Below are 11,169 nucleotides of genomic sequence, written 5' to 3' on the forward strand. Positions count from 1 at the left end.
GAGGTAAAAATTAAAAAAAAAAATTGTTCAGATATTAAAAACATGGACACGTGTCGCAATTCTAAGCACTCTTAGATATTACAAAATATGGACACGTGTCGCAATTTTAAGCACTCTCTACGTCAAAAACTCAGCTATATATGATCAGGTTTTTTGTGCTATTCAATAAGAGAATGACACGCGAGCAAAAATTGAAAAATTATGAAAACACTAGATTATTTGCTGTTCTCTTTCAACAGCTGTCTTCTAATCAAACCAATAAAAGAGTATTGACTACACCAAAGTTGTTTTTTTTTTTTTTAATAAGTGACTACACCAAGTTGTTGAAGGATGGGGGTTTACATTGAAATGGACAAGATGTAATTGTGTTGAGTGTGAAGGAAGTGGTCTGATGATGTGGGTGTGAAAAGGAAGGTGGCGTATGTTATTTGCCCCGATGGAACCTATCAAAGAAACTCTCGTGATGGGATTAGGCTTCTAGCGGTGAGGATTGGGCTTTCCGCGAGGATAAGAAAGTGGTGTTAGAATTGGGAGAACGAGAATTTTGGAGTTTAGAAGAAGATCAAATAACAAATAATTTGAGTTTTTGTGTTCCACGCTACATGTCACTCTCTATTTGAATGATACAAAAATATAATTGAAGTCTTTATAAATAAATGTTATTCTCTTTTATCTTTTGATATTTCCTTAATCATGGATGTGAGGTGTCCGAGGTTAGTAGTGGCCAATATGCCGGAACCAAATTTGAGATCTCCTTTCATTTGTGATAAAAGCTTCATATTGCATTACATAGTGATAGGCTGATGGCAATTAGACTTTTTTTCTTTTCTCTTTTATCTCCTCAAATCTTATGTATAGTGATCTCTCTTAATATTAGATGCACAACAATTAATTAATTAATTAATTATTTTTTTTTTTTTTAAGAGAATCACCCCCACATAAACTTTGGGATGAAAAGATAATGAAGTGATATGTAACATTACTCATCCACTTATTCAAGCAAGTAACTGTCATATGAGCTTGTTACATGTGCGGACTAAATTAGTAACAATTTAAACAGCAAATTACTGAAATTCCAATCCTAATAAAGTAATGAATAATGATAAAAATAAGACTTTTTGTCTCCCATTTATCAATTTGAATTTAGTATTATTAAATTTTGATATTTAAAGATAAAAGAGGAACACAAATTATATTTTTATCTTACAACTATCTATAAGGAAATAACCTCAGTCAGGATGTGGTGTAACACTCATATTTTACAGCATCTAATAAGAAAGTGATACATCAGCTGAAAACACAAAATACAACAAGAATGAAAACACTGGATCCTAGCAACAACAACAAAACCTATTGACAATAATCTTTTCCCTTTCAAGAGAAAAAACAAGCTCCTCCTCCCCTCTTTCCTGATCTGATCTACCCAAAGCCACTACCTAATGCTACAGGATCTTATGGTTGTGTGTATTTCATTTGATTATGATGAGAGCAACCACACCACAAGCAACTAAGGCCAAGCGTTGAAGCCACCGCCAATTGGTGGTTTGGGAGGTGGAATCCGGTGGTGGAGCTCCATATCTGGCAGTGCTTCCCAGTGGAGAGCGGCCATATTTGTACCGGTTTGGCCACCGTCGCCATCTTCAGTCTAGCAGGCACGATTCCAGCCAGTCTTTGACCAGATCTAGCCATGGCAGCCTGCCACTACGGGAGTAGCCCATGCCTCGAACCCCATTACCAGGGCTGGCTTAATGTTTTATGGGGCTTTAGGCGAAACTTTTAAATGGGGCCTTATTTTTTTTTAATATTTATATATTAATTAAATAATATTTATTTTAATATTATTATTATATTTAGAGTTCTCATTTTTATTAATCCTTACAAAAATAAACACAACAATAAAAAAATCAATTTTTATTTTATTTTTATTTTTATTATTATTATTTTTTTTTATGAATCCTTACCTCTTTGATACACCAGTTTCAAACAAAACCCACAAAAAAAATTGACAAAAACTCATACAAAACCCACAAGAAAACTCAAGTATAGAAATAAACATTACAAAAAAATAAAAATAAAATCAATTTTTTAATTTTTATTTTTATGAATCCTTACCTCATTGATACACATGTTTCTCTCTCTCACCTAGCCTCTCTCTCTCTCTCTCTCTCTCTCTCTTGCTTAATCTCTCTCCATCATGTTCTGTTTTGAGTGAAACTAAGGAAATAGACAAAAGAAGATAAGAGGGGAGGCTATTAGCAGTGGAGAAGAAAAGAGAGAAAGAAAAAGAAAGTGGGTGGTTAGGTAGGGTTAAAATAATCTTTCATTATCAAATAATTTCAGATGCATAGGTAGATATGCTCTTTTTAAGTATAAGGACATTTGCTTTTCTTGGTTAATTGGTCTTATTTTATCATGGGCTTATTATATTGGTGCCTTATTAAATTGAGGCATTTTTTAAATTACTTACTTATCATGATTAGAGGCCTTAAGTTTTTGTTAAAAAAATAAAGTTTAGGCCTAATTAAAAAAAAGGGCCTTAAATTACAAAAAGAAAATTATTAAAAAAAATTTGTGGGCAAAAAATCTTTTTTTTTTTTTTTTTGCCTTATTAATCCGGGGCCCTGAGTGAGCGCCTCACTCGCCTAGTGGTCTAGCCGGCCCTGCCCATTACCATCGGATCTAGCCATGACGTTCCTTCTCTGTCCACTGCCATCAATCTCATCCACAAGCGATTTCTCAATCATGTTGCCATGGCACATCGGCACTAGCTTTCTCCTCCCAAACCTATGATTGATAGTGGCTTCTAGCGGATTATGGCAACGGCGTTGGGCAGAGAAGTGGTAGAGCCTTTTGATGATTGATTTTATTTTTATTTTTATTTTTTATTTTTAAGACCGATGTTTCCGTAGATATTGTACTTTGTGTTTTTAAATGATGTGCCAACCACTTATTAGTAGCGGTAAAACCCGAGTAATTTTAGAAGGCCTACTTGTGTCTTACTAAGAATGATGTGGCTATTAAAATCACCATTGAGCTTGTGATTGATCATTATTAAGTTTTGATCTAAGAGTAATTTTAATAGCCACATTATTCTTAATAAGACACAAATAGCACATAAGCATGTCATTTAAAATTACTCGTAAAACCTCATTTTACATCTCATCCCTCTCATTCTATAATCCTGAAGGTTTAATTTTAACCATACCATCAACCGTTGGGAAAAAAATTAGGTATATCAAAATTGTCATCCTAATATGTACAAAAGGAGGTTTAGATATGTTCTTAATGAATAGCTCAATCGGCTGTACATTATGTTCCAAAAAACGGACGTTACTAGTTTGAATTTACGTTTCTCTTTCTGTGGGCATGTAAGAAAAGAAAAGAAAAAAAAAGTGGAGGAAGATTTGATACGTGTAAGACTTTCCTTTATGCTTATGACCATTAGCTAGTTGCCACACGTGTCTGAGACAGAGTAGTCTCAAATCTCAATGGCTTTCACTTTATCACCACCACCACATCTTCTTCCTCCGAAAACATCAAGAGCAGGGCCTTCATTATTTGTTTGCCATTCATCATCTTCTTCTTCTCGTATGGGCCAGCAGCCGCGAGGGTCGAAGCTCATGGAGTTCCCACACCTGTTAGACCCACATAGGGATACGATGGTCAGCCTTCTCTCGGCCGTTGAGAGTCGCCTCGGCTCTCATCTTCTTCCTTCTTCGGTCCCTCCTGATGTTGAATACTACCAGAACGAAAGTGGCTCTTCTCAAGGCACTCTTTGCGTTAGATCCGGCATCGACTCCTCCCCTGTACGTACTCCTGATTTACGAAATTAATTTAGCCTTCATTATAGTTTGTTGAAGCTTCATGGAATTAGCCCCAGATCGAACAACACAAGTGTAATCTTTCAGGAATCTTCTTTCTCCTAAAAAATAGCCCGTCGGCGAGTCCTTTGTGCTTGCTTAGTTCTTCTTTCTCCTAAAAATCACTGTTGTTTTGGTTTTTCTATATGAAGTGACTGGTGCATAGGTTTTTTTAATTCATTTCTAAGACACAGAAATCAATTAAAAAAACATATATAAAGAATTTTACTGCTGCAATTTCTGAATTTCAACTTTCCAAGGATTACACAGACGATAATACAAAGGTATTTGGCAGAAAGTAATCTTCTTAATTGCTTCAGGTTGGGCTTCATCTTTGTCAATTGTCACGGTGTTTCAGTTGTTGTTTCTTGTCATCCAGATTGCTATGTTTTCCCACCCAACTATTGTGGTTGTTCTTATCCTTATTCAATGCTCAATACTATAGTCATCAAGGTAGCACAAAAGTAAGGATGAAAAGGGTGTTGTTCTAATTATTACTCTTCTATATAAGAAAGAAAAAAAAAAAAAAAAAAGGTTTTTTTTTTTTAACCAAGATTCTCTACAATTTCTAGGATATTCTATCATGTACAATTCTTTAAATTTTAATCATTGCTTTCAAATTAATGAATCAGATTTTATCATATTTTTGTTATTAATTAAATATGGAAAATATTGCAGGGTTGATATAAAGTGGTAATTACTTCATTTGAGAACAATGGTTGGGCTTTAAAGAATTGTATTCAGTAGAATATCCTAAAAATTGTAAAGGAACTTAATAGAATTTCTAAAGGCATGGTGAGCAGGATAGTGTTTTATTTCTTTTAAATTGGGTTGAAGAAACTTCTTTCAACCTAGTATATAAAAATATCATGTGTTTATTTATATGTGAGATGCACATGTAATTTTAATAGCAACGATAAAATAGAAAGAAAATTTATTAAAAAAAATATGTGATTCTCATATGTTATTTAAAAATGCATGTGCATCTCATATGCAAATAGACACATGACACTTTTATATATTAGGTTGAAAGAAGTACTCCAAGCTCAATTTGAAGGAAAAGTGGAAAACTATGTCCGAGCTAAGATAGTTCATTGTTTCTAACGTAAAACAAGCTTATGGAATTAATCAAATTCAGCAAATTCAGCAAATGAAATTTATCTTTTTCTTTCATAGGTATACTAAGAATCCGCTTGCTTTCATAGTGGTGATACTTTCTTAGTTGCTATTAATTGTTATTGTTTTATGAGTAATGTTATATACTATATCATCATTTCAATCTCATCCCACTGATCTAATGTTGTGGTGCCCAACAACACTTTGGTCTTTTTATTTTTAAAAAAAGGCCGATCTAAGGATTAATTGACACTATCACATTAGTTGAGTGAAATGTGAGTAGTATTTTATAAAAAATTACTCCTATTTTATATTTCAAACATAAATTAAAGAATAATGATATATACCACATCAATATCATATCACTATCTCACAAAAACGACATGACATTGTTAATCCACCCTTGAACTAGCTCTTCTTTTATATATATATATATATATATATATAAAAGTATGATGAAATATTGGTATGATACATAAACATTATGCTAAACTAAATTTCAGTTGCTCTAGATTTTAAGCCGGGTACCAACTACCAACATGATGGTGCTATTTACTTGTTGGTCGTTTGAAACCCTTCTGTCAATGAATGAGTGAACAAAAGAACTTCCGCTATTGCTCTACTTGCAAAAACTCTATAATATTTCTGCCATATATGATGGGATGTGAACAAGATCTCTCTATTGCATGGTTCCCGCAGGTTGATTTCATACTGGCAAGCTGGCTACACTTGGAGCAACCAACAGGTGGCGGTGCCTTGGACATAACCAACATCGCTGGCTACCTCAAGTCATCAACGGACGTGCCCCACTTCCAATTCGAGCTTGTGCAATGCAGCCCCACATACTTCATCCTCTTCCTTGACTTAATTCCTCGCAGGGACACTGTCCGCCATCCTGACTACCTCAAAGCCTTCTACGAGGACACCCAACTCGAGGCTTGCCGGCAACGGCTAGCCCAACTCCCTGAGGTGCAGCCCTACTTCTCATCGTCCCTTTATTTTCGCGGCGTGGTGTCACCGACCGGAATCTTGGTTAGCATAAAATGTGAGGAGGGTGGAAGAGAACGTGTGGAAGAAATTATACGTGAACATATTGGTCCCATATCGAATGAGGTTGCGGGAATTTGGATGGATATGTGTGTTGGTGAGGGTGGTGGCCCTGGTGGGGAGGTTAGGGAGGCGGAGAGAGCAGAATTGGAAAAGAGAGACAGCTTTATCAAAAGCAAGGCGATAGAGATGGACTTGAGCTCTAGCTTGCCCAAGCAGTTCGGGCAAGAAGTGGCAGACCGAGTCTTGCGAGTCATCAGAAGTGTTTACAAGACATGATTTGTTAATGTTTTTTTTAAAGGTATTTTGGTGTGACTTAAAAGTAAAATTAAAGATATTTGTGAGTGTTTTATATTTTGATTTTTATGTTAATAATGTTTTTTGTTTTGAAAAGTGAGAAGAAAAAGGTATTATTAAACAAAGTTGATGCATGTACTTTTGAAGTGTAGTTGATGTCTTTTATTTACTTGAATACTTTCAATTTATATAAACTTTTGAGTTAGGGGGTCCATTTGAATATGATGAGACTCAAAGCAATTTATTCATGGACCTCTTATTGTTTGTTTCAAATGCTATTTTTATGAAAAGACCCTAATAACCTCGTGTCTTATTTATTTTTAACTGGCTGAAAAAATCAATTCCTCAAAAGGATAAAAATTTGTTCTAAAGAGGAATTTTGTCTAGCCACGCAATATAATTAGGGGTGGGCAAAACCCACACTACCCGCCCCGCTTACCCATATAGACAGGATTTTAGGGTTAAAACTGAAAAATCGGGTTGAATTTTTGCCAATCCATATAGGGCAAGTCAGATTGCGGTTATGAAATTTTTGTTTATGCGGATATCTGACCCACTCCACATGAATGTAAAAAGAAAACCTAACCCTAATTCCTATCTCTATCTCCTGCGCCTCTCTCTCTCTCATATTCGATTCTGCACCTCCCTCTCTCTATCGTTTGCACCTCTTCTCCCTCTCTCTCACCTAAAAAGAATATCAGTGCCTTTGTTTGTTCTTGCTGAACTGTATTATGAAAATTGAAGCACGTCTGGTAAACTTTGTTCCAATCTAATAAGGTATGGGCCTTGGATCATGTCTCAGGCCCAATTCAGGCCACCTTAAGAGTCCAAAATTTACAACCCGACCATAGTCTAGGGCCGGGCCGGAGTGACCCATGGACCAAGTCTAGAAACTCTTTCCTAATACAAAAGCTTCAAAGTAAAAGATCGTGCCGAGACACTTCGATCCCAGCCAGGTTTCTCTCGGAGGACTTTCTTCAACAACCTTAACGCGTTTGCAAACTCATCGAGCGAAGCTATGGTACGTTCTCCCTACGATTCGATTCCCAAATTGATTGAATCTTTTATGTGTCAGTTTTTTCGTGGTTTAGAGTTTAATATCTCCGAATTTAATGCCTAATTTGTTGGGCATTTAGGTGTCTAATCGTTGAATTATTGGTAATTACTTGATAGATTGATGTTTTAGTAGCGGATTTGCTTCAAATGGGAACAAAATGTGTACCCAAAGCTAGGAAAATGTTATGGAAATAGGCTCATATGGTTAAAAAAAATTGAATTGTGATATAATTTATCAATTGGTTTTTCATAAAGTTAAGCACCAATCGGAAGAGAGAAGTTAGCGTAGTTAAATTTCACACAATCTTTCGTATGAAACTTTTAAAGGTCATTATATATGTAATAAAATTTGGGAAACTTTACTTAAATGATCATTCTGGGAACATTGAATTAGGCGTGGGACATCTTAGTGGACTAGTGTATTGTTGCTTTAGTTTCTTTTGCTAATATGGGAAAGTTTGACAAGTAACGCAGTTTTTGAGGGGGGGCTCTCAAGCCTAGTCTAATGGTTCGTGACTGTGTTCTACGTGGTTTAATTTGATAATATTTGTTGGTTGTGGAGGATTGCGTGAAGATGGGAGATGAATGTTGAGACAGGTTAAAAATCCAGTGTCACTTGGATCATGCGTGTGTGTGTCAAGTGCTCATGAAGTCATTTACCTTTTTATTGATCGTTTATAGAGAGCTATTCTTGGTAAATGACATTGTTGTTTCTCAAATATTAAACCAACTCATCAGGATAGGAAAGAAAAACAGAGAGCACGTCATCATGGGTTAACTCAGCAAAAGAGGCAAGAGATTAAGGAAGCATTTGAGTTATTTGACACTGATGGCTCAGGTATTGCAATCTGTTGCTATCATATTTGTCTTTGGTATGGTTATCTTTATATGTTCTGATAATATTTTTTTTTGCCTTCTTGTTTAGGCACTATTGATGCCAAGGAGCTGAATGTCGCCATGAGGTATGCAATTCATGTCAAATGTACTAAGAACTTTTAAGTTGATTGGTCATAAGAGAATTACAACCATGTTCTTCTCTTTACAGGGCCCTGGGTTTCGAGATGACAGAAGAGGTAATTTCTCTACCCAGTATGCTCCCTTCTTTACCAGGCACATGCGTGCATGTCCCTGCATGAGTCTGTTCACATGGGTTTTTGAAGAGAACAAAGTGCTTAGTTCTCTGTGGCAGTTTCGGAAGGGGAAAAAAGAAACAGCCAATTAATTAGGAAGGGTGACACATACACACACACACTCACTCTCTCTCTCTCTCTCTTCTGTAGTGCTTGTATGTAGTGCTATTTGCTCTTATTTTACAGATTTGGTTGCATCTGTAAATCTGCTTGGTTAAAGCTTGGGCATATGGTAGACTTCTTCTTTAGAGTGATATCTGAGTGACTGATGTAATGTATGTGGTTCTACTTTCTTGGTATTTCTAGGAGAATCTGTCCATGTTTCATGAGAGGTTCTTGAATTATATTATGAGCCATGTAGTTTTTTCTCTTTATCTCAAAGTTAGATTTTTTAGATTCTTGACTAAATGGCTAAAATATACTGTGTAATTCCAGCAAATCAATAACATGATTGCGGATGTCGACAAGGATGGCAGCGGTGCAATTGATTTTGATGAATTTGTGTACATGATGACAGCCAAAATTGGAGAAAGGGACACTAAGGAGGAGCTCATGAAAGCATTCCACATTATTGACCATGATAAAAATGTAAAAATTTTGTTCTCTCAGATATCATCTTTGTTTCTTCTTGTCAATAACTGAGGTCTTTTTTCCCATTTGCATTTAGGGAAAGATATCTGTCGCAGACATTAAGCGTATAACAAAGGAGCTGGGTGAGAACTTCACTGACAAGGATATTATAGAGATGGTTGAGGAAGCTGACCGTGATCGTAAGTTTGCATACTCATATATTGGATGCAGCTTTTATTCTTTAGCATTTTGTTTATATATATATATATATATATTATGATCCTTATCTATTGTTTGTGAAACTTGATTACATGGATTTTAATGAGCAATAGGATCATCTTTTTCCAGAGTTGCCACTGGTTAAATTTTACTGGTTTTATATTTGGAAAGTAAAATCACCCTTCTATATAGCCTAAGCGAAATTGCTCTCCAAGAAATGAAAGGTGCTCCCCTCCCACACACACAAAAAACCGCACAACATTGGACTGCATCACGGTTTGATCATCATTAGTGACTGCATCACGGTTTGATTTTTTTTTTTTTAAAAAAAAAATATATGTTCATGGATTGGAAGATATAACATCAAATGTCTGTTAGTTATTTTTTTTTTGTAAGTAGATTATCATTGGTAATTATTTTTGTTTTTCGTGCATTGTGAGTAAATGATGAATTTGGATGTGATTGGCTTTTGAAATATGTACAGGTGATGGAGAAGTTGATGCTGACGAGTTTATCAGGATTATGACGAGAACTGCATATGGGTATTAGAAACTCTTGAGTATCAAGCTTGTTGAGAGTTTGATCCTGTGCAGAAGGTTTATTTCTGGACTATGCTGTTTCTGTACTCTAGTTATCCCCGAAGAAAAGAAGAAAAAAAGAGTGGCTTATTAGATATGTTATGGGTACATCCAGACTTATATATTTCAAGTACATTATGTAACTTATATTGGTCATATGGAGGTAGTCCAAGATAATGTTAAGCGCGTATTTCTTAATGTGACAATAAAAATTATTTGATTTCGAGGTGGAAGATTTGTCGTGTGAAATCATCCTTCCCTTCCCTTCCCCCTCCCCCCACCCCTCTTTCGAGTTTCTGAACATGGAGAATGGTGTTATGTGTCTGAACATGGAGAATGGTGTTACACTTGGGAGAAGGCCTTCCACTCTTCGATCACTACCATCTCTCTTTAAAAGTCATCTGCCGCTATCATTTTCACCGGGCACGGGCCCTTCCACTAATGAGGCAGGTAGTGATATACTACATGCCCGGCGTAAAATTTTTTTATTATTATTATTTTATTATTTTAATTTTTTTTTTAAAAAAATTATATTCGGCGTGCAGTATATCACTACCCAAGCGGCCCTTTGATTAAGAAATGATGGAACCGGATTGGTTTGGATCCATTTCCCATTTTTATTTTAGTTTTAATTTCGTAAATTATGATGATTATTTTGTTGTATTTGTTGGTCCCACCCCCTCCTACTTAGCTTTAGAATACGTTTGGCACTTAGCAGACGGACTCGTATTTTCATCTGATACGATGGTTATCTTGCTATAAAAAATAAAATAGAAAAATAATGCAACAGCCTGAAAACGCATAACTGTAAAACGAACGGATGCTCAGGTTTTTTCAGCTGGTACGGACTGTAAATGGAGGGAAACCCCGAAAAAGAAATATGCCAGCAACGGTCAACATGGTTTTGAGTCCAATAATTCCAAGGCGTTTTCTTTGTGCTCTTTCTCGTCCAAGTCCAATGCCACCTTCTTTCAGATTCTTTGCTACGCTTCCATGTCCCCCAAAATTCTCTCCTCTGGGAGCTAGACAATCCATGAACACGCCTCCGTTGCTTAGTTCAAGCAATCCCAGAAGAGCTGAGTTTCTGCGTCTGGCAAGGCTTTGCCGAAGCATCAAACAAGTGGAGCCTCTGATGTCACTTCTAATAGTGAAGGGTCTGATTGAAGACGAGTCTTCCATAGGAGAATTCGTTTGGTCTTGTTTTTATCTGGGTGCTCCAGATGTAGCTGTCTCTGCATTCCGACGAATCAAAAAGCCCAGCGTGGTGTTGCAGAATTTGATGGTCAGGTGCCTTTG

At 36.1% G+C, this 11,169-nt stretch overlaps 2 protein-coding genes across 2 annotated transcripts; both read left to right on the plus strand.

The window, feature by feature from the left end:
* The first annotated feature begins 3,456 nt into the window (after positions 1 to 3,456).
* On the plus strand, positions 3,457 to 6,406 carry LOC132187081 (red chlorophyll catabolite reductase-like). Its single transcript, XM_059601248.1, has 2 exons — positions 3,457 to 3,806; positions 5,676 to 6,406. The coding sequence occupies exons 1-2, from the start codon at positions 3,489 to 3,491 to the stop codon at positions 6,300 to 6,302; spliced, it is 945 nt and encodes a 314-aa protein (XP_059457231.1). The 5' UTR covers positions 3,457 to 3,488; the 3' UTR covers positions 6,303 to 6,406.
* Positions 6,407 to 7,233: 827 nt separating this feature from the next.
* On the plus strand, positions 7,234 to 10,106 carry LOC132187240 (caltractin). Its single transcript, XM_059601486.1, has 7 exons — positions 7,234 to 7,341; positions 8,115 to 8,214; positions 8,302 to 8,338; positions 8,422 to 8,449; positions 8,942 to 9,094; positions 9,174 to 9,276; positions 9,780 to 10,106. The coding sequence occupies exons 1-7, from the start codon at positions 7,339 to 7,341 to the stop codon at positions 9,842 to 9,844; spliced, it is 489 nt and encodes a 162-aa protein (XP_059457469.1). The 5' UTR covers positions 7,234 to 7,338; the 3' UTR covers positions 9,845 to 10,106.
* Positions 10,107 to 11,169: the final 1,063 nt, after the last annotated feature.

This window comes from Corylus avellana, chromosome ca7, assembly GCF_901000735.1.
Source record: "Corylus avellana chromosome ca7, CavTom2PMs-1.0".
Taxonomy (NCBI): Eukaryota; Viridiplantae; Streptophyta; class Magnoliopsida; order Fagales; family Betulaceae; genus Corylus; species Corylus avellana.

What these genes read in the sequence shown, in the direction of transcription:
- LOC132187081 (XM_059601248.1), top strand. Translation starts at nt 3,489, where the DNA reads ATGGCTTTCACTTTATCACCACCACCACATCTTCTTCCTCCGAAAACA. An exon ending in CCGGCATCGACTCCTCCCCT is followed by an intron (nt 3,807 to 5,675) that starts GTACGTACTCCT and finishes TGGTTCCCGCAG; the next exon opens with GTTGATTTCATACTGGCAAG.
- LOC132187240 (XM_059601486.1), top strand. An exon ending in ATTTGACACTGATGGCTCAG is followed by an intron (nt 8,215 to 8,301) that starts GTATTGCAATCT and finishes CTTCTTGTTTAG; the next exon opens with GCACTATTGATGCCAAGGAG. An exon ending in TTATTGACCATGATAAAAAT is followed by an intron (nt 9,095 to 9,173) that starts GTAAAAATTTTG and finishes ATTTGCATTTAG; the next exon opens with GGAAAGATATCTGTCGCAGA.